Source organism: Megalobrama amblycephala, linkage group LG12 (assembly GCF_018812025.1).
Source record: "Megalobrama amblycephala isolate DHTTF-2021 linkage group LG12, ASM1881202v1, whole genome shotgun sequence".
In the NCBI taxonomy this organism is placed as follows: domain Eukaryota; kingdom Metazoa; phylum Chordata; class Actinopteri; order Cypriniformes; family Xenocyprididae; genus Megalobrama; species Megalobrama amblycephala.
The window spans coordinates 31,350,460-31,373,008 of record NC_063055.1 but is presented as its reverse complement, the minus strand read 5'-3'; the positions used below and the strand labels follow the sequence as shown (position 1 = coordinate 31,373,008).

General features: G+C 36.5%; 1 protein-coding gene across 1 annotated transcript; it reads right to left on the bottom strand.

Moving 5' to 3' along the window:
* Nucleotides 1-5,562: 5,562 nt before the first annotated feature.
* ren (renin) lies at nucleotides 5,563-17,531 on the bottom strand. The gene is made up of 9 exons (XM_048209762.1): nucleotides 17,489-17,531; nucleotides 17,101-17,251; nucleotides 16,887-17,010; nucleotides 16,630-16,748; nucleotides 16,203-16,399; nucleotides 14,344-14,466; nucleotides 11,464-11,608; nucleotides 10,577-10,675; nucleotides 5,563-6,234 (listed from the first exon to the last, which is right to left on the bottom strand). The coding sequence occupies exons 1-9, from the start codon at nucleotides 17,518-17,520 to the stop codon at nucleotides 6,073-6,075; spliced, it is 1,152 nt and encodes a 383-aa protein (XP_048065719.1). The 5' UTR covers nucleotides 17,521-17,531; the 3' UTR covers nucleotides 5,563-6,072.
* Between the last annotated feature and the right edge of the window lie 5,018 nt (nucleotides 17,532-22,549).

Below are 22,549 nucleotides of genomic sequence, written 5' to 3'. Positions count from 1 at the left end.
TGCAGCAGAAGCCACAAGTTTGTGGGATAGGTAGGATGAAAACTGATCAAGGTGGAGCCGGAGGGACGAGGGAAACCGGTGGAGCCTTTAAGGCCGAGGATCTCTGGTGGAGCTGAGGGTGGGAGGAGCCAAGGCGGAGCTGACAGGTCAACGGGCCGAGGTGGAGCAAAGGGATCAGAGACCGGAGGCCGCACCGAGGGATCCTCTCGCTTGTGCGTGACCTGAGGCTTCACAACACCACAAAGCATCACAGGGGAAGATGAAGGGCTGCAGGCATCCAGCTTAGGCAGGGCTGAAGGACTGTATAAGCTCTGTAGTGGAGGTGGGAGAGGGAGGCTGGACGGGATTACTGACAAAAATTCAAAGTTCATAAAGGGCGAAGATTCAGCCTCTGACCTGGACAAAGCCAGCAATGATGATGAGAGTATAAATAACTCAGGGTGGGGCAGGGTGGGAGGCAGTATCACAGTGTTCCAGTCTATTAACGAGTCCTCACCCGTATCAGTCTCCACCAATATTTCCTCTGGGACAGATGTTGCCAGCTCACACCCCTGGTCAGACTCACAATGGGGCTTCAGTTCTGGGGCGTATGTTGGTGCTGTCATCACAGGTTCTGTATCCACGGTAGGGTGGTAGCTCTCCACCTGCGAGGGCCTCTGGCATAGTTGTCTCCATGGTGAGGGGTGATGGTGGGCTGAGCTCTGCGTCTGGTTGTGCGACGTCTGTGAGGTGTGGCTGGACAAGTCTGCTGTCATCCTCTGCTTTGCCCACTGTGAATGCGGATCATTAACCCATAGTGCAAAGTTGATATAAGCCTCCAGTGTCCAGCAGGGATCGCCACGGGGCATGATAAAGTGGAGATCTTTGTCCAGAGCACACCAAAATCCCTCTATTAAACAGATGTCATCGCAGGTGGCACGATGGCAGGTGTCAAGGTACTCCTCCACGTATAGTGGTTTTCTGCCACTCTAGTAGAGGAAAACTGTTGCTCCATCCAAACTTCTATTGCTCCTCATTGGGGCAACGTTGATAGACACAATGTCCATTCTTCTTCTCATTTCTGAGGGTTTGGTATTCTGTCATGTTATATCCAATGAAGAAAAATAACAGAAAGTTTAATAAATAACTCAGAATAGAATGCCAACATGTGAGACAGTGTGCATAGCACAGACAATACCAGACAACTGTAATCTGGTAAACTGAAAAATGTCATATAAGCTGATAAACTGTACCAGACATCCTGTAATGATATATAATATAATATAATATAATATAATATAATATAATATAATATAACATATATATATAATATAATATAATATAATATAATATATATATAATATAATATAATATAATATAATATAATATAATATAATATAATATAATATAATACTTCAAACATTCATATTATTTATTCCAGTTTTGCAAATGAGAAGGACACAGAATGTTGTGTTAAGCACTTCTGAGCATGAGATGAGCAGATCATATGTCTTGCATGTGTGCTTGATCTAAGGACAAACTGATGTAGGGCACTGAAGTTATCAGTTTGCAAACAAAAGGCGCATTTTGTTCTCTATTTTGACTGAACAACCCTGTATTAATTTTTTACATTATCAAGAACTTTTTAAATAAAGAAAAGCACATGTATATAACAGGGGGTGTGTATGGCTTACTTCTTCTTCACAACAAATGAAGAATTACTGTCTTTATTCAAAAATACTTGGACTGAGGTTATAAACAACAATAAACTGATGATGAGATAGCTGACCTTGAACAAAAGCCAGTAAAGACTGACTGTGAGGACAGATCTACTATCTAACCCTTTCATGAATGGAGTTGCCTTAAGGGGAAGGGAATGTAAATGTTATGTATTATTACATGTCAATATGATTTGGATAAACCTATGCTTGATATTTTCCTGAAATGTGCCTTTGAAAATGGAATATGCCTTTGGGAATATCACATGCATGGACCAAACAGCATATCTACCATCTAATTTGGAAGATATCAGTGAGCTTCTTTTAAATTTAGCTGTGTAGTCAATAAATGCGAGTTATGATAGCTCAGATAAGACCTTTAGTCATATTTTTTTTGGAAGGACAAATACAGGAACAATGGAAGGATGTTGTGGATGAATGCTCAGTGTCTGTCTGTTTGGTGACATAGGGCAAGTTTCATCACATTTGTCTTCAGATGACTCTTATCTTTATTGTTTTTTAGTGTCTGCTTTTGTGTTTCTTGAAAAATGCTTGTCAAAGCAAATAACTTTTGCTTTGTTTTTTTCTAGGTTTTCATCTAGTTAAGTTTCACTCTTACTGTCTGATGGAAATGATAAAGAACAAGCCACTTGTGACCTAAGAAAATATGTTGATTTGTTCAACCTGTAAAAGAACATGCAAAGCTCATGTTACGCTCTCCAAGGCTGCATTTATTTGATCAAAATACAGTAAAACATTAATATTGTGAAATTTTATTAATTTTAAAAAGCTGTTTTCTATCTTACTATATTTTAAAATGTAATTTATTCCTGTGATGGCAAAGCTGGATTTTCAGCAACATTGCTCCAGTCTTCAGTGTCACATGATCCTTCAGAAATCCTTATAATATGCTCATTTGGTGCTCAAGAAACATTTCTTATCAATGTTGAAAACATTTTAGGATTCTTTGATGAATAGAAAGTTCAAAAGTATTTATTTTAAACAGAAACCTTTTTATATCATTATAAATGTCTTTACTGTCAATTTAGAACAATTTAATGCATCTTCACTGATTAAAAGTTTTAATTTCTTTAAAAAAATCATACTTACCCCTAAATTTTAAACTGTAATATAGCACAATGAAAGAAAGTTATTTTATCACACTATTTAAAGTAAAAAAAAAATAAAATCTAATACCACAAAACATCCCAGAATTTATTAAACTGTGCTGTTGTTTTCCCACCAAAAATGATGTCACTTCCTGGCGGATAATGTCATTGAGTAACTGTTTTTTGTTTGGTAAAGTCATATTATGAAAGACTAACAGCTAAGAAAAGTGACACTGAAAAGTGAAACTGATAACCAATTAAAACAATATTCCCTAAAACATTTTGAAATCAATTTTTTATTTAATATTTTATCTAATAAAATACACTGTGTATGTTGAACATCTGTTATAGCTGATATAACCTCAAAACTGACAGCAGTGATGATAACTCTACACACCAGCTAAAGAATGTGTGGCAGGAATGGAGGGAGATAGAATGAGAAAAAGAGAGAAAGATAGTGATAAAATCTGTAGCTCCTGCTGAGGAAGGCGTCTTCAGCGTGACTGTAACAGCAGGAGATCACATCTTGCATTCCATTTCACAACCTTTCTCAATAGAAACACTGCAAGACAAGCAAGTTTCTAAGCATGCACAGACATAGAGACAAAAACATCAAAAATAAGAACCATGGAATGTCTTCAGTCAATGTTTATTTGGATGAATGCGCCATAGTAATGAAGATGTTCCACGACTGTTCATCAGTCCTGTGGTTTTGTAACAGCTTCCAGAGTACATAACGGGACAAAAAATGAGGATGGTCAGAAGGGGTAAACATTTTAAGAGATATTACACATTTATACCCATCCATCCTGACCTTTGGTTTGCCTCATATGCGCATCATATGTGTGTTTGGATTCTGATGTTCTGAGAGGTGAAAGAAGTGTTGCCAACTAAAAACACTCCATTTGTTTTTGGTTTATTGGGTGTTCACATCATTCACACATTGTAGGACACTAATAATAACATGTGAAACCAGTTCATAATGCATCTTTTGAAGATTATAGCAACAACATCTAATGTCTTATACATGGTGATTATAGTAATGGAAAATCTAAATGCATTTCTTGGGTATATGGGTTTTTGTTTGCATGTAAATATCATTACACAGATTAATTGTTTTATGTAACTATAAATATATTTTATATAACTTTTTTTATATAAATACATTTTATAACTATAAGGTTTTATAACTTTTTTGGTGCAGAAGTCCAAAGGGTGTGTTTTTTTTGAGTTACTCCTCTTTTCAAAGCTATTAATAAACATTCAGCTAAAACTAAAACCAAATGTCATGGTCAATAAAACCCACAATGTGTTGCTCAAGGGAATGCTGCATTGTCTATTTTTCTCTCTGTCTGAGCTAGTTCGTAAAATACATTATAAACCCATTTGTTCTGGTGTTGCAAAACACTACTGACAGAAGACATTACATTTGCTGATCGAAGAGCAACCTCCTATCTTAATTCACTTATGGATCGTGGGAAAATAAATGTGCAAATAAATTCCTATTGAAGTCAGACTTCAGAATGAGTTTTAGCAATATCAGCCCTGGCCTCTGACCTTATGGCACAAAAAGTGTGTATTGAATGTGCAATTGTAGAGTATTTCAAATCTTAAAAGTGTATTTAAAAACAAAAAAAACTGTACTTGCAGATGATATAATGAAATTAAAGATCACGTAAGTGTACTTAGAGTACACTTGCATGACTATGCTTCTTAAAACACTTTTAAAAAGTGCACTTTAATGTCAAGTTTTATTATGTTTTTTTATTAATCAGTAGTTTAGTGAGATGCGTTGACTAACATACAGCACATGTAAAGTACTTGATTATAATTTTGATATATAGTGTAGAGTGTGACTACATTTAAAGTTAATATAGTTAAAATGTACTAAATTGCAACTTCATCATTAAATACATGACATACAAATTTCAATAGAAATGACATTAAAGTATATTTTAGTTTTCCATAAATGCTTGTCAGTACATTCAGCAGTAACTTTAACCATATTTCAAAGACAATTATAAAATTACATATAAATATGTACTTAAAGGGGATAGATCACCAAAAAATAACATTTATCCCATGATTTATTCACCATTCAACCAGTATATGACTATCTTCTTTCTTTTGGGGGGTGGGGGGTGCTGTTTTGGGGGGTGCTGTTTTGAAGCCCCCAAAGAATGCATTCATCCATCATAAATATAATCCATACAGCTCCAGAGGGTTAAAAAAGGCCTTCTGAAGCAAAACGATGTGTTTTTGTTAGGAAAATATCCATATTTAAAACTTTATAAATTGAAATAACTAACTTCCGGCAGACAACGTTAGCAATACTGTGCAAGTCGACTTTGAGCGGCAACTGAGTAACCCCTGAAGTGATGTATGATGCAGGATGTAGGAGTAGCGTAAGCTTAGATGCCTTTCGCGGTTTAAACAAATAGGACTGGGCAACAAACTGAAGCTCATACATCGAAATCGTCCGAAATTTCTCTTTAAAATTTCTTGCTTTAGACTTCTAATTCATGACCTGTGTTTGTTTTGCACTTCCATGTTCATCGTTGTGTCATGTGTCGGGTCAGGGGTTACTCTTCCGCCGCAAAACGATGCGTACGGCTGTCTGACGGAAGCTAGTTATTATACTTAATAAAGTTTTAAATATGGATATAGATTTATTACAAAAAAAAAAAAAAAAACATCGCTTCGCTTCAGAAGGTCTTTATTAACCACCTGGAGCTGTATAGATTATATTTACGATGGATTGATGCATTTTTGGGGGCTTCAAAACAAGGCCCCCCTTCACTACCATTTTGAAGCTTGGTAGAGCCAGGATTTTTTAAATATATCTCTGATTGTGTTCATCTGAAAGAAGATATTCATATACACCATGGCTTGAGGGTGAGTAAATCATGGGATAATTTTCAGTTTTGGGTGAACTATCCCTTTAATTCCAATACTGTGCGTCAACAAAATACTCTTAAATTAATTGCATTTATTATAAATTTAAACTATATTAGTTGAATTGTAAAAAACATGCAAGTGTGAGTCCGAAAACATTACATTCAGTTCGTACTTAAGGATATTCTTTTAAATTATATTATTCCCATAACAAGTACTCTTTTTAAAAGTATGCTAAAGTCTACTAGTTTTTCACAAGGGAATCTTTAACTTAGGTTATCTGCTATTAATGTGACAGATCATGTAGCCAATATGTTGTTGTGTATATGTGATAACGATAAGATTTTAGGATAGTAGAAAACCCAGGTCTGTCAGACTGCTCGAGCAAAGCCAATGCGATTGTTTCCCCGATCAAACTCTGTATAGTATCGAGCTATGAAGTTTGCACCCAGTATCCAGATGGGACCAGTAGGGGGCGGCACATCCAATGCTTTGAATGTGACAGTGCAGATGTCCTCCCCGAACTCTGACTGCTGTAAGGAGAAGAAAAAAAGACATTAGAAAAGCTAATGCAAGTCCATACATAGACTGATGAATCTCAAAACAGATGCTGCACTTTAGAAGTCATCTGGAAAACCACATGCAAATACAACATGAGGCATTTTGAATTTAATGAAAAAAGTCATTCCAATTAGTGAAATCGATTCCAGACTTTAATGCTAAATGAAACGCCAGATTGACAGTGTAGTACAGAGTCAGCAATAATGAAAACAACACTTCAGTCAAAGCTTAAGTGAATTTAGGGCACCTCTAGACTATTTTTCTGCTGTGTCCCAGTAAAACATCATCTGAGAGAAATTGTGAAAGATACCACAACATCAGCTTGGCCTCTACCCGAGTCTCAATCATGTGAGGCAAGGCAGTTTTTTTTTTTTTTTTGTTTTTTTCATGGCACCAGGTCAACAGCACATTTACACAGTAATGCTGCAAAGAAATACAACTTGTTATAAAACGGTTAGTTCCTGTCCTTGATTCTGATTGGTCAATAGCTGTGTTTTATTCACAATAAAACATGGCTATGACTGCTTCACCCAACGGTTCTGTGTATCACTACACAACACCCTTAGCAACCACTCTTTATTGTGGTTCATTGAAGGTTACTGTATTATGTAGCAGAGTATTGTGAGAAAGAGATCGATTGAGCGAGTTTATTACCTGCATTCAGATTTAGCATTTTCCTTCAGGTCAGTCCTATGTTCATAATAAAAAAATCTGTTTAAAAGTCTGATGTATTATCTTGTCCTTTTAACAGTTAAGGGGTTTTTCCTTGACTGACAGTCGCTTGTCAAAGCATTTGTCAGTTGCGTCTTGTTCCGTGTTCACAACAATTCAGTCTTTTCAATATAAAAGTCTTTGCTACTGATTGACAATAAAGGCATATATGATATAAAGGCATGATAAAGGCAGTCTTTGCCACCATCTAATGGTTTAATAATGTAACTTCTGTTGCTGTTCATGGTCAGGGACTATTTTTTTCCTGGTGGAAGGAAGCCTTTTAGTGATTTTACTTCATTAAAGTTGCATTGAAATATATATTTTTGGCTTTAAAGGGATAGTTCACCCAAAAATGAAAATTTTATGTTTATCTGCTTACCCCCAACGCATCCAAGATGTAGGTGACTTTGTTTCTTCAGTAGAACACAAATGATGATTTTAACTCCAACCGTTGCCATCTGTTAGTCAAATAATGGGAGTGAATGGGAACTCTATCAATAAGAGTCAAAAAAACTTGCTTAGACAAATCCAAATTAAACCCTGTGGTTCGTGACGACACATTGATGTCCTAAGACACGAAACGATCGGTTTGTGCTAGAAACCGAACAGTATTTATATCATTTTTTACCTTTGAAACACCACTATGTCCAACTGCGTTCAGCATTCGCTTAGTGAGGTCTGATCGCGCTCTGACAACAGAAGTGATGTCTATCACTCATAGAAGTATAAGCGCGAGACATCACTACCATTGTCAGAGCGTGATCAGACCTCACTAAGCGAATGCTGAACGCAGTTAGACATAGTGATGTATTAGAGGTAAAAAATGATATAAATACTGTTCGGTTTCTCACACAAACCGATCGTTTCATGTCTTAGGACATCAATGTGTCGTCACAAGCCGCAGGGTTTAATTTGGATTTGTCTGTGCATGTTTATTTGACTCTTATTGATAGAGTTCCCATTCACTCCCATTATTTGACTGACAGACGGCAGCGGTTGCAGTTAAAAATCATCATTTGTGTTCTACTGAAGAAACAAAGTCACCTTACATCTTGGATGCGCTGGGGGTAAGCAGATAAACATCAAATTTTCATTTTTGGGTGAACTATCCCTTTAATGTGCCCTATTTGTATTGTATGGTAACCTCAAAATACCCCATAGTTTTTTTTTATAATTTTTAACTGCATTTTGGGGCATAATTATAAACGCGCCGATTTTACTCGGCCCCTTTAAATCCCGTGCTCTCCGCCCACAGAGCTCACGCTGCCTAAACAGTCCTTAACAAAGTTCAAACAGAATAAACCCTCAAAATGGATCTTTACAAAGGTTCGTCATGCATTCATCGGATTATGTGAGTATTGTATACTTTATATTGTTTACTTCTGATTTTGAATGAGTTTGATAGTGCTCCGTGGCTACTCCGCTTTGAGCCCTTCAGCCGTGACTTATTCATGATACAGCACAGCCTCTCGTACCTTATTGCTTACTTAAAGACTGCTTAGTTGATCCAAAAATGAAAAACGATGGTAGTACATTAGCAACATGCTAATGAAACATTTAGAAAGACAATGTTATCATGGATCATGTCAGTTATTATTGCTCCATCTGCCATTTTTCTATTGTTCTTGCTTGCTTACCTAGTCTGATGATTTGGTTGTGCATCCAGACGTTAATACTGGCTGCCCTTGTCTAATGCCTTTTATAATGTTGGAAACTGGGCTGGCATATGCAAATATTGGGGGTGTACACCCCGACTGTTGCGTAACAGTCGGTGTTATGTTGAGATTCGCCTGTTCTTCTGAGGTCTTTTAAACAAATTAGATTTATATAAGAAGGAGGAAACAATGGAGTTTGAGACTCACTGTATGTCATTTCCATGTACTGAACTCTTGTTATTTAACTATGCCAAAATAAATTCAATTTTTCATTCGAGGGCACCTTAATATTTGTATTGTATGGTAACCGTTTTATAAAAGCAATAACAACTCGAAGCTAGTACTGTATCATGAATAAGTCACAGTGAAGGGGTTGCAGGCACTCCGCTTTGAGCCCTTCAGCCGTGACTTACTCATGATACAGCACAGCCTCTCGTACCTTATTGGTTACTTAAAGGCTTAGTTGATCCAAAAATGAAAATTCTCTCATTAATTACTCACGTCATGTCGTTCCAAACCCGTAAGACCTCCTACACTGTCAGTGTTGTAGACACAGTTCAGCGTTTCCAGGTTCTACGTCAGAACACAGACTCATTATTGGCCGGCTCCTACAGTATATCACAGGAATATAGGCGTTCTGACATACAACCTGGAAGCACTGAACGTAAACAGTGTAGGAAAGAGAAGAAAAGATATTGTTGAATAAATTTGTTATATTTGTTTTGATTTTGCGCACAAAAATTATTCTCGTCACTTCATAAAATTAAGGTTGAATCACTGCAGTCACATGAACTATTTTAACGATGTTTTTACCTTTCTGGACCTTGAAAGTGGTGGTGGTTAAATTGCTGTCTATGGATGAGTCAGATGCCTCTCGGATTTCATAAAGAATATCTTAATTTGTGTTCTGAAGATGAACGAAGATCTTACGGGTGTGGAACCACATGAGGGTGAGTATTTAATGACAGAATTTTCATTTATGGGTGAACTAACCCTTTAATCGATGGTATGTTGGTAAAAGGGACGGGCACTAATGCACTCTATAGAAACAGACAGGGTTCTGAGACTTGCGTTTATGACCGCACATGTGCATTGACTGGTCCAGCCTGAAAAATGCTGATTTTTGTCATAATCTGAACATTTAAAAATCATCATTTATGAGACCGTTATTGTCAGATTTCATTTGTAATTTCAAATGTGAAATATAATAGTAAGCTTGGTGAACAGCTTTTGAAAATTTGATGTTTGATGAATTTGCATAACTGAAATAGCTGCCAGAGAGGCATTTCAAAGATGGCTACCAAGTGAAATTACTTGCCTTAAAGGGATTTTGCTTCTACTAACACCTAGTGGTTTGGATAAAGCCGGGTGCACACTGTACGATTTATAACAGTCCTTTACGACTGTTGATTTTCAGACTGTATGAACATACAGCTGTAAGCCACACTGTGGGACCTCAGTTGACATGCATTCAATTTAGTTGGAGGTAAAACTTGATCGTAACAGTCATTAATTGGCTGTCAGCGAACATGTCAAACTAGCGATCAAAGGCTTCTGATTTTGGCCGAGGATCAGAGGAATCTTTTAGAATTCTTAACATTTGTCTCAGACAGCCAAATTGAGCCCAAAATTGTACATTGTGAACCCAGCTTTAGGCTTCCCACAAAAGGCATGATAGTCAACCATGATAAATTTATTCCACAAGCAAATCGGAACAATAACATAAGGTTACTAAGAAAAAGTAACATCTGGTCATGAGACAACACTCTCCATAAATAAATAAGCTTTATCAGGCTACTGATATAACCTTCTGCATCTCAAGTCAGTGTACATGAGGAGAAAATTAAAGCCTTTGATCACTTATTCTAACATTAGCACCACCAAATGTGACATGTTAGTTAATAGGCAACCCTTTATTTAAAATAAATGCATATAAAGTCCTCACCCAGAGAATATAGTCTTCATCTGTGAGAGAATATTCCTGACCACCAAGATGAAAAGCCACAGTGGGCAACAACTTGACCAGATTACAGCTCACAGTGTACTGTAAACAGAGCAAGAGAGAGAGAGAGTGAATGATAGCTTTAAAACCACACAAAGACAACAATCCTGCATCATTTTGCAAAACTGAAATGACACGAAACTTCACACTTGAAAGGAAAGAAACACACACATTTTACACATTAAATATCATTAACCACATCGGCGATGAAAAAAAAAAAAAATCAGCTTTCAATCATTCCAATTGCTCTTCAGACATTATTTATGAGGCACAGCCAAAATTATAGAGCAAAGCAGCTGTTCCCATAGAGTTGTGCAACAGGAAAAGGAAGCAGAACAATAAGAAACAGGTTTTAATGCTCAAAATCTCGCATTGGCTATAGAAGTAGTATACGGGATGCCATGTTTCATATATCTGCGCATGATCAATCATCCTAAATTGGTTTGCAGTGTGAAATTGTAGGTTTTTAATCATCATTTGTCTACTAACTTATAATGAATTGCCATTGCTGAGGTCCATCATGCATAATGTGCTCTGTTTGTGTACAACTGGAACACATTTATTTTTATAGCTGTAGAGAAGTTTGAATGTTTGCCACTGCTGAGATTTAGATTTTTCATAATATTGTTTTCAAAGCTTAAGTTCAGTTTCTGTAGTTTGTATTGCTAAGCAGTGGATTCATCTTTTTGGTTCGGAAAAAAATAATTTCATCTTTCAATAGCTTAATCTCTTAAACCCATTTTCTTATTATTAACAGATTATATGTATGCCTTTTTAAACAAGGACAGATTTTTAAGGAATCTCCGTAAGGTCAGCTAACCAAAACGTACCCCTCCTTCTGCCAGTTCAATGGCCCCGATTGTTTTCATCAGAATGGAAATGGAGGAGGCGGGGCCTGTGATGTAGGAGGAGCCTGTATCAATCACAGCAGAACATCCGTCCATGCAAAACAGCATATCTGCCCCCACAGACACTCTGCAGAGGAACAAAGTATTACTGTGGTAATTAAACAAAAAGAGACTGTAATTCATTATTTGCAAAAAAAAAAAAAATAATAATCACTTTAACCTCAAAGATGCCTGTGTAATTAGGTAGTTTACCCACTTTTGGGGAGGCTTAAATCTATTATTATGTGTTATTTAGGGTGACTCGAAGTTTACTCAAAGATGCCTTATAATTTCAACACATTTAAAGTATGCCTCCTCTATATGGATAGAAAATTGTTATATTACAAAATACTTTCTATAACCAAAGACATTAATTCATATAGGCTTCTCAGAGGTTACCCAACATGTTTTATTATGACAAGTTTCAAAAATAACGAATGAAATAATCATAGAAATAATTTCTCTTCTGTATTAGAAAAATAAATAAATAATAAAATAACTAAAAAAAATACCTCTGCTATATTAGCAATCCAAGTTTAACAAAAATAGCTCTCACAAACTTACAAAAACTAACCAAAAATATCTATATCTTTAGTTTTCTTCTTCATCCTCATTTTCTTCTTTATCCTGTTTTTCTTCCTCATCCTCCTTGTTTGCCCATCTATATTTTACTGTTGAGCTGATCATTCCCAGCAGTTTTTTGTCGCTTAAAGGGTTAGTTCACCCAAAAATAAAAATGATGTCATTAATGACTCACCCTCATGTCGTTCCAAACCCGTAAGACCTCCGTTCATCTTCGGAACACAGTTTAAGATATTTTAGATTTAGTCCGAGAGCTTTCTGTCCCTCCATTGAAAATGTATATACGGTGCACTGTCCATGTCCAGAAAGGTAATAAAAACATCATCAAAGTAGTCCATGTGACATCAGAGAGTTAGTTAGAAGTTTGTTGAAGCATCGAAAATACATTTTGGTCCAAAAATAACAAAAACTACGACTTTATTCAGCATTGTCTTCTCTTCCGGAATCCTTTCCATTGAATTGATTCCATTGAACTGATTCCATTGAATCCTTTCATCTGTCGGTGTTGGTAATGCACTTTTACGTCGCCGTGGTTGTTTTTGGCGATTAGGACATCTGCGACATTTTGAAGCATCGAAAATACATTTTGGTCCAAAAATAACAAAAACTACGACTTTATTCAGCATTGTATTCTCTTCCGGGTCTGTTGTCAATCCACGTTCACGACTCCGCTTCTTCTTCTTCTTCTTCTTCTTTCCTGTTTTACGGCGGTTGGCATCCAGCTTATTGGTGCATTACCGCCCCCTTCTGCTCCGGACAGTGATGCTGCTGACGTGTTATCCGGTGCGCCCGAGCTTCGTTTACAGTCTGAGGGAGACGCACGCTGTATTCAAGCTATTCTACATTGTTTGTATTTTGGTATTGCTATATTTTTTAAAATGGTGCGTAAGTGTGCATGTCGCGGATGTCCTAATCGCCAAAAACAACCACGGCGACGTAAAAGTGCATTACCAACGCCGACAGATGAAAGGATTCAATGGAATCAGTTCAATGGAATCAATTCAATGGAATCAATTCAATGGAAAGGATTGAAAGTGCACCGTACGTACATTTTCAATGGAGGGACAGAAAGCTCTTGGACTAATTCTAAAATATCTTAAACTGTGTTCTGAATTTGAACGAAGGTCTTGCGGGTTTGGAAAGACATGAGGGTGAGTCATTAATGACATAATTTTCATTTTTGGGTGAACTAACCCTTTAACAAACAAGCATGAAAGTTATAAAGAAATTTATTTAGGCCTATCAGCTGTTACATCGCAAGGTACAATGGAAGAACACAACGAGCTGAACTCATAGTAGACGATAGCTGTAGGTTACTCTGCTGTTACACAAAGTAGGCCTATCTGTTATTCAGTTACAGACGACTGCACCAATCGTGCAAACTAAGGAAAACATTATAAACTGTTACCTAGAAGTAAACAAGTGTAGTTTAGACATAAGTCAGCTGCGACGCTGAGAATATAGTTACCTTTATGGAAAAATCCACTATTGTCTTGAGATACAACGTGATACTAATATTCTCAGTTGCACATGCAATCGCGCATGTCTGCGAAACTCATTTATATTAATGTATGCTCCGCCTTCGGAAACCAAAAATCTCAGAAACCGAAAATCTCATAACACCGGTCAATTTAATGGCCCAAAAACAATGAAAACCAGGACATTTTCATCACTTTATAAAAAACAACCAGGAAGGCCAGGACAGGACGTAAGGACAGGACGTAAAAACAGGACATGTCCTGGGAAAACAGGACATTTGGTCACCCTAATGTTATTATTGGCTTGAAATATAATGCACAAGTTATACGGATACTTCTGTGATACTTTTATTGTGCTTTTGTGTCTTTTTTAGGCTTTTAAGCTTTAAAGTTCCATTATCACAATAGCATGGAAAAGGCCAACCAGCACTGTCATTCGATTCTTGTGTTCCAAGGATTAAAAAGAAAAGTCATATGGATTTGGTACGACATAAGGATGGGTGTATGATTGAATTTTGGGTCTGCTATTCCTTTAAAGGACACAGAGCAAGGATTGATTACCTTTCTGGAAATGGTTTGAGATTCTGTTCAAAATTAAAAACGGATGGCTACCGGAAACCTTGTATAAACTGATAAAGGATATCTATTACAACCAGGAGTATTTGTGAAAACTGTGATGTAAAGCAGATGTAGAATGGCAGAAAAAGCTACATAGCAGGAAATCATTATTGTTCTTTAAAATTGATGATGATAATATTCTTACCCCTTCATGATGACCTCCCACTTGCCTTCCTCTTTGGTATTCATATAGTGGAAAGATCCAGTGTAGTAATTCGGGTCTGTGCCCCCCAGCACCAGCTCTCCACCAGGGACGTGTGTTGGGTCCCTTACAGATACATATACATACAAAGATATGCACTAGTAACAGATGGGCTTGCAACTGTATTATTTAGATACAAAAGTATTACACTGTACAATGTACAGTGACAGCATAAAATATTCTGAAGAATGTTGGTAACCAAACTGTTTTAGTAACCATTGCCTTCCCATTGTATGCAAATTTGACATTTCTCAAATTATCTCCTTTACTGTTACACAGAAGAAAGGAAGACATACAGGATTGAAACCACATGAGGGAGAGTAAACGATGACAGAACTTTAATACCTATTTAAACTCATGGCGTTATTAATGCAATTGTAATTTCAGTGTAAATGCCACTTCTGAGCTGCAATAAACGGTCTGTAAATATATCTAAATGCCAATTCAGATGCAGCTTCTGACTGGCTGAGAGGTCTTTCCAGCCATGCGATATTCTACCATCATTGCCACGGGAACCGTTTCACCACTTGAATCACTCCACTGTCAGCATTCTCACAGTGAATGTCATGGAGGATGACCAAACCCTCCATATTTTTATAGATACTACTGTTATTTTGTAACTGAATGTAGTTTTTTAGGTGAGAATGTAATTGTTTAGACCTCAGATATGCGATTTATATGTAAATATTACACCTATTTGAAAATTTGTTTAGATGCTTTCGGAGATGCGAGCTCCAGGTTGTCAGCGACCGTTCAGCACTCATGTACCCGCAGAGAACAGCTTCATCTCGGCCAGTCCTTTGGGAATTTGCCACTGGCTCTTATGTAGATAGTGTTTAAACATTAGGTATAATTTGTTTTGTTCCAGAGCTAATATTTTTGGCTGAATGGCTATATTAAGTTTCATAACTTTATATTTACATTGAAATTAAATGTACTAACTGTACTAACTGTATTAAACTGTACTAACAAGAGCGCTGCTTTTGCAAGTTTGACTGAACTGTTTGCTTGTGTTTATTTCCTATTTTACTTCTTATACTGCCATATTGAAAGAGTCTGTTATTGATTTCGACTTCAGTGAAAGTTACATTAATATGCCATGAAATGGCGGCAAAGACTGTCTTTATGAGTGAGTCAGGCAGGTCACAAAGACTTTTATATTGAAATGGACTGAAACAAGGAAACAAGGACGTAGTTTTTACTTTAAACAACATCTTACGAGACACAACTGACAAATGCATTGACTAGCGCTGTCATGAGAAATCTTCTGAAATGTTAAAAGGACAAAGATAAAGATATCGCTTTCCTCAGCAGACATTCAAACTGATTTTGTGATTATGATTGACGAAGAATATCAGCTACGATGCAGGTAATGCACTCACTTAGTCGATCTCTCTCTCATAATACTCTACATATTGCAATGAGTTTCAATGAAGCGACTCAACATTCCTTTGTCCTACATTTTAGGATTAGTAACAGAGGATTGGGCTCACCTGTTAAACTGTAAACTTGAGATTTGAATCCATGCCAGAAAGAAAGTGGTCCCTCACAAAAGAGGGTTTTTAAAGAAAAACAGTTGTTGTTTCTTATTTATTTTCACACTGGTGCCATCGAACTGTTGTATAAATGCAATATCACACTTGTAGCCATGCAATATGGCTGTATATCAGCATGCTCTGATTACTTACGGCCGAATCAAAGCTCTTGTGGCAAAAAATGACAAGGTATTTAATCGTGACATATATTTGCCCCACTTTGCCTGATGTCCCCCTTTGCTTACCCTAAGAAATGCTGATGCTCACCTGCTGTAGTACACAGAGAAAACATTCTCTTTTAGAACATGTTGAGACATGATGCGATCAAACACGGGTGTAATTCCATCAATGGCTGCATCTGGATAGCCCATCCCCAACACTCCGTCAAACTTGGCAAAGATGAAAGGGATCGCAGGAAGAGCTGTGGCCTCTGCAAAAACCTGCACCACCGGGATACCACCCACCTAAAGATGTTAGAGGTCAAGGGTCAAACAGCTCAGTCAAGAACCGTGTGCAAATTATGGTTCTGGTTTTCCATTGCATGTTATTAATTTTATTATAATAGTACGGTCAATTATATAATTCATCTATACGTCTCATGAACTTAGCTTTTTTCATAAAGATATTCCCTTTAAACTTATTTCTTAACATTCCCAATGATTTACATTCATAAATGAATGTTTTTGTTACTCACTATAACCACGTCCTCACTCAGAAATCCCCGGACGTTTCCAGAAGCATACTGGATGGAGAATCCTGTGCCGTTATAAATATGCGTGTGGGATTTGGAAGCATCATACCTGTTGTGTGTGACTAAGAGACATATGGAGAAAGGAAGACTGAGCTGTAGGACAAAAATGCAGGTTTTGCTTTTCATTGTAAAAAGTACAGCTAGATAATAAAATGACTTTTTAAGATTTTAGATTTATATGCTTTAAGCAAATCACTCACAGCAGGCTGTGTATAAAGGAGAACAGCTATGTGAGGGAACCCAGAGGTTGGCAGAACCCGTGTCAAACACAACATTGAACATCTGAGCTGGTGAACCAATACTAATCTCACCAAAGTATTGAGTCTGAAAAACAAGAGAGACATAGACAGTAGAATTACAGTTATAAAACATGCTCAGAATTGTCGATCTTTTCCATTTTTAACTCTGATTTACATCTAAGTAGTTGATCAGAGGTGTTGGAGCTGTGCCGTTAGTGGGTGACGGTTCATCATATTTCGGCATAATCTCAGAAAACACTTGATCTGGTGTGACATCCATCTCCTTGAGGGTTTCTCGTATGGATGGCATTTTCTTCAGTTTTACCCTGAGAAGAGAATCGTGTTACGTTTATTATTTTTTACAACTGATAAAACAGCAATTACAGGACACAGAGTGCATTTTATCATTTGAACTGATTTTAAGATGAACTTAGCTTTTAAATAATTTTAAAAAGATTCTCCCTATATAGCAAAGACAGATATTTTTGTATATGTTTTGTAACATTTCAAAATTAATACAGATTTAAAATATATTTTATATAAATATAGCCTATTTTCAATACATTTTATAGTTTTCCTCATATATTTTGCCCATTTGTATGTACACTCACTGGCCATTTATTAGGTACACCTGCTCAACTGCTCGTAAACGCAAATATCTAATCAGCCAATCACATGGCAGCAACCTCAGTGCATTTAGGCCTGTAGACATTATCAAGACAATCTGTCCTTTTGTGCGATAGGTGGTGGTAATGCGCTTAAATGTCTGCGATCTGCCGTAAAGCAAGAAAAAAAAAGAAGAAGAAGAAGAAGAAGAAGAAGACAATCTGTTGAATCAAACTGAGCATCGGAATGGGGAAGAAAGACGATTTAAGTGACGGAATGGGGCGTGGATGTTGGTTTGAGTAAAATATCCAGTGAGTGGCAGTTCTGTGGGTGAAATTGCCTTGTTGATGCCAGATGTCTGAGGAGAATGGCAAAACTGGTTCAAGCTGATAGAAAAACAACATTCAGATGGTAGGATCAGAATTTGGCGTAAACAACATGAAAGCATGAATTAATTCTGCATTGTAAAACAGTTCAGGCTGGTAGAGGTGTAATGGTGTGAAGGATATTTTCTTGGCACACTTTGGGCCTCTTAGTGCCAATTGAGCATCGCTTAAATGCCACAGCCTGCCTGAGGATTGTTGCTGACTGTGTATCCATTTTCTGATGGCTACATCCAGCAGGATAATAACGCTCCTTGTCACAAAGCTCAAATCATCTCAAACTGGTTTCCTGAACATGATGATGAGTTTACTGCAGTGAACTCCTATAGGGCTGAATTCAGGTTGATTGGGACACTTTTTGCCATTGAGATGCCTGCGAAAAAGTGTCCCATTCAACCTGAATTCACCCTACTCAGTGGCCTCCACAGTCACCAGATCTCAGTCCAATACATTTGAGATGTGGTGGAATGGAAGATTTGCATCATGGATATGCAGCCGACAAATCTGCAGCAACTACGTGATGCTATCAAGTCAATATAGACCAAAATCTCTGAGTAATGTTTCCAGCACCTTGTTGAATCAATGCGATGAAGAATTGAGGCAGTTCTGAAGGTCCAACACGGTACTAGCTAGGTGTACCTGATAAAGTGATTGAGAGTGTATTTATATCTAAATAAATTTACATTATTTAGATATTGTCGAATATATATCAAAAATATTACATTTACAACAGAGATATTTAGCATATATTTTATGTTGATTTAAACATTTGAGATCAAATAAATGTTTAATGCCAGATTATTTTGGAGGTTTTGTTTTACTTTTATTTTTTTATGCCAAAGGCCACCAAATATGATCATCCTTTTCAAATGACTTCTTTCATAAAATATAGAGGCAGCTATATATTTTCAAATTAAATAACTGGTTTTTATGTTGTCTAAATAATGTCTCAAATTATTTAAATATTACCTGCATGGGGGAAAAAATTACTTTGAATTATGTTGACAGTGTTTCTTTTCCCACAAGTTTTCCACAGATCCCCTAGCAGCCTCCCAGATAACAGATAACATTGGCTAATGCTCTGGCAAGGTTCTCACAAAGTTATTACCAAACATTATTCCAGTAACATTAATAGAATGTGCGTTTAAAGTTATCTGGTCTTTAATAGCTAATGTTCTCAAAACGTTAGCACAAAAACATATTTATACATCATTCATGGAACCTTTTTTTTTTCTGAAATGTTTTATTTGGTTGTTTGTCTAACTTTTTAAATGTTACTACTTGTTTCAGAAAGTTCAGAGAACATTGAAATTAACATTCCCATAATGTTTGCAAAATGATAAACTGGAATGTTCCCTTAATGTTCTTATAACCAAGACATTTTTTTAAACATTTAAAAAACTGGACATTTTGAAACTTTAAAGAACATTCAGAAATAATGTTTTCACTAAATAATTATAACGCTAGCAAAACGTTTTTACAACATATTTTTGTTAGCTGGGCTCTTACGGCCCCCTGGGGGTCCCTAGACCCCCCATTTTTTGTAATGGTGCACTTTATGACTTCTTTCTTCTGTATTATTTTAGTAAAACATGATGAAGTAGACATTTTGGTTTACAGAAGCTTGTACGATACAGAAAAAGAACTGCAAATACTGTCAAGAAGGAAGTCCCTCTCCACAGAGTGTGTTCACTTACCTCCATAAGGCCTGTGCGCTGGTTGCTGAGAGTGACAGAACTACAAGAGTCAAGCAGTGCACGTTCATTCTTACAGATGGATCGAATCACTTTAATAATCGGTGTAACTATGTGGTACACGTCTAATGCCCCGACTCCACAAACTTCACTCCTCTTTTGCTGTGCTTTATTTGAGAGACTTTCCTTCTTCCAGTGTTTTTATACATTCTCCAATGCTCTGTTCTGACCTTGACACAAACCTCTAGCTTCCTCTCTCCTCTCACCCCCCCCTTCTGATAAATGGTCCCTGAACAGAGTGACCTCTCGGTCCAGGGGAACACATCACACACAGTGATTTAAGACCACTTCAATTAATAAAATCATATTTGAGTGGACCTGAAGGTTGTGGATGTATGGATAAAAATGTTGACCACAAACTGTGAACTGTGTATATGTTTAAAGAATATGACGCATTAATTATTAAATAAGATTATATTATCATAAAGATCATAAATTAACATATTTTAGAGAACCACACATCTATCATATAATACATTTGTCATATTATGAATGTACAGTATGTATGTGTATATACAGTATATACTGTATACTGTGTGTGTGTGTGTGTGTGTGTACATATATATATATATATATATATATATATATATATATATATATATATATATATAATAAAATATAATAAAAAAAATCGGTTAAATGTCTGATGTATTATCTTGTCCTTTTAATAGTTAAGGGTTTTTTCCGTGACTGACAGCACTAGTCAAAGCATTTGGCAGTTGCGTCTTTTCAAGTTTTCAAAACAATTCAATCTTTTCAATGTAAAAGTCTTCACTACTGACTGACACACTCATAAAGACAGTCTTTGCTGCCATCTAATGGCGTAATAATGTAACTTCTGTTGCTGTTGACGGTCAGGGACTATTTTTTTTCAAAGGAAGGCTTTAGTGAAAGTTTGCTTCATGAAAGTTGCATTGATACATAGTTTTGGCTTTAATATTTGCATTGTGTAGTAACCGTTTTATAAATGTAATAATTAAATAATCACTGATTAATGTAATATCTCATTATACATACACACTACCATTCAAATGTTTGGGGTTGATAAGATTTTTTTAATGTTATAGCTACTCACCAAGGTTGCATTTATTTGATCAACAATAGCCTACAGTAAAACAGTAATACGGTGAAATACTATTATTATTTAAAATGTATTACATTTAATATATAATTTATTCATGTGATGTAAAGGCTGAATTCTCAGCATCATTACTCCAGTCTTCAGTGTCACATGATTTTCAGAAATCATTATAATATGCAGATTTGCTGCTCAAGTAACCTTTTTTTTTTTTTAACTGTTGTGCTGCTTAAAATGTTCGGGGATTTTTTTTTCAAGATTCTCTGGTGAATAGAAAGTTCAAAAGAACAGCATTTATTTGAAATAGAAATATTTTGTAACATTTATGAATGTCTTTACTGTCAAAAAAGTATTATTTTATTTTTATTTTATATGTGTGGTCTTACATTTACATTAATAACAACATCTCTGCCATGCATGATACTGACGTTCTTGGTTTGTTTGTAAGGGCAGCTACTGGATGACCCTTGACCTTTAAACTTAGGGGCAGTGTGGATGCCTAAAACTTGGTTTCCCACAGTAATGGGCAATGCCCAGCCTCTTTCCCTGAAATTCCCTCCTGGGAAGCTCCACACATGGACGTCATCATCTTTTACATCTTGCTCTATTTTGCAGTTTATCTTCCTTGGGCTCAATATTTGAGGTGTTTCAGTGATGTGAAGCAGATTGTAAGATAGTATTTGTTGGTTAGTCGTTTTTGAAGGACTAGCACGTTTAGTCCTCACTAAAGACGATAAGCTAACCTGCACAATAATACTTTACAGTATTATGACATTCATTATAGTTGGGGAGGAGCATGAATCATGAAACTGGCATCTTATTTAAGCTAGCAGCTGCCCAGCAGATGCCTGTGGAACTGCCCAATGTAGCTAAAACATAAGTTAGACATAAAACACAATGTTAGATACCCACATATTTGGCCTCAGAGCTGGAGCTAAAAATTGCATAGCAGCTGCCGTATAGCAGTTGGCACTACTGAAATTACATCTATATTTATATATATAAAAATTAGTGACCTTATGCTGCTGGATGCCACACTGATATGCACTAGCTAATATGATGAAGCCATCACAATTGGTACTTGACACTTGCTGTCGCTATTCAGCTCATGTGAGATCTTTCATCACGCTCATTACTCCTCCAACCTGCAGATATACCCACACTTGAAGGCTATGTAGTGAATATCTGTTTGCACTTACCATCCTCAACCACCAGATGTCGTTTTGGTGTACTGGAAAGTGACACACAGAGGGCATCACTGATATTATCAATTCTTTTTAGTCCTATATATCTAAGAGGTGTCACTGCAAGAGAAGGGAAGTTTTTTTTTAATTATTATTATTAAAGTTTTTTAAAGGTTGCATTAAAAAAAATAACAATGATATGCACAAAAAATAATTTATAATAAATAGGCTACTGCAATATTCCATTAAAAAAACAAGAATGGTCAATTTTGATACATGTTGACTATTTGGTTGAATGAACAATGTATGAATAACATCTCATTTTTAGACAGATAGTTATTTGAGGAATGATGACAAAAGCTAGACATTTTTGTGGCCTTCTTTGCCAGAGCAGTTTATCAGTGACAGTGGTATGGAGGCCTAGATTTACTGGTACTTTGATGGTTGTTACAGTACTTAATTTAAGACACCAGTAAAACAAATATTCGTTTAAAGCTTTCACGATGGTATCCTACGTGACAACTTAATCTTATTTCTATTCAGCTGCAGAACCACATCCGCTGCAACATGTTCACTGAAGCTGCGCGAGCGTGCGCTTTAAGACAGGCGGAAGTGGACG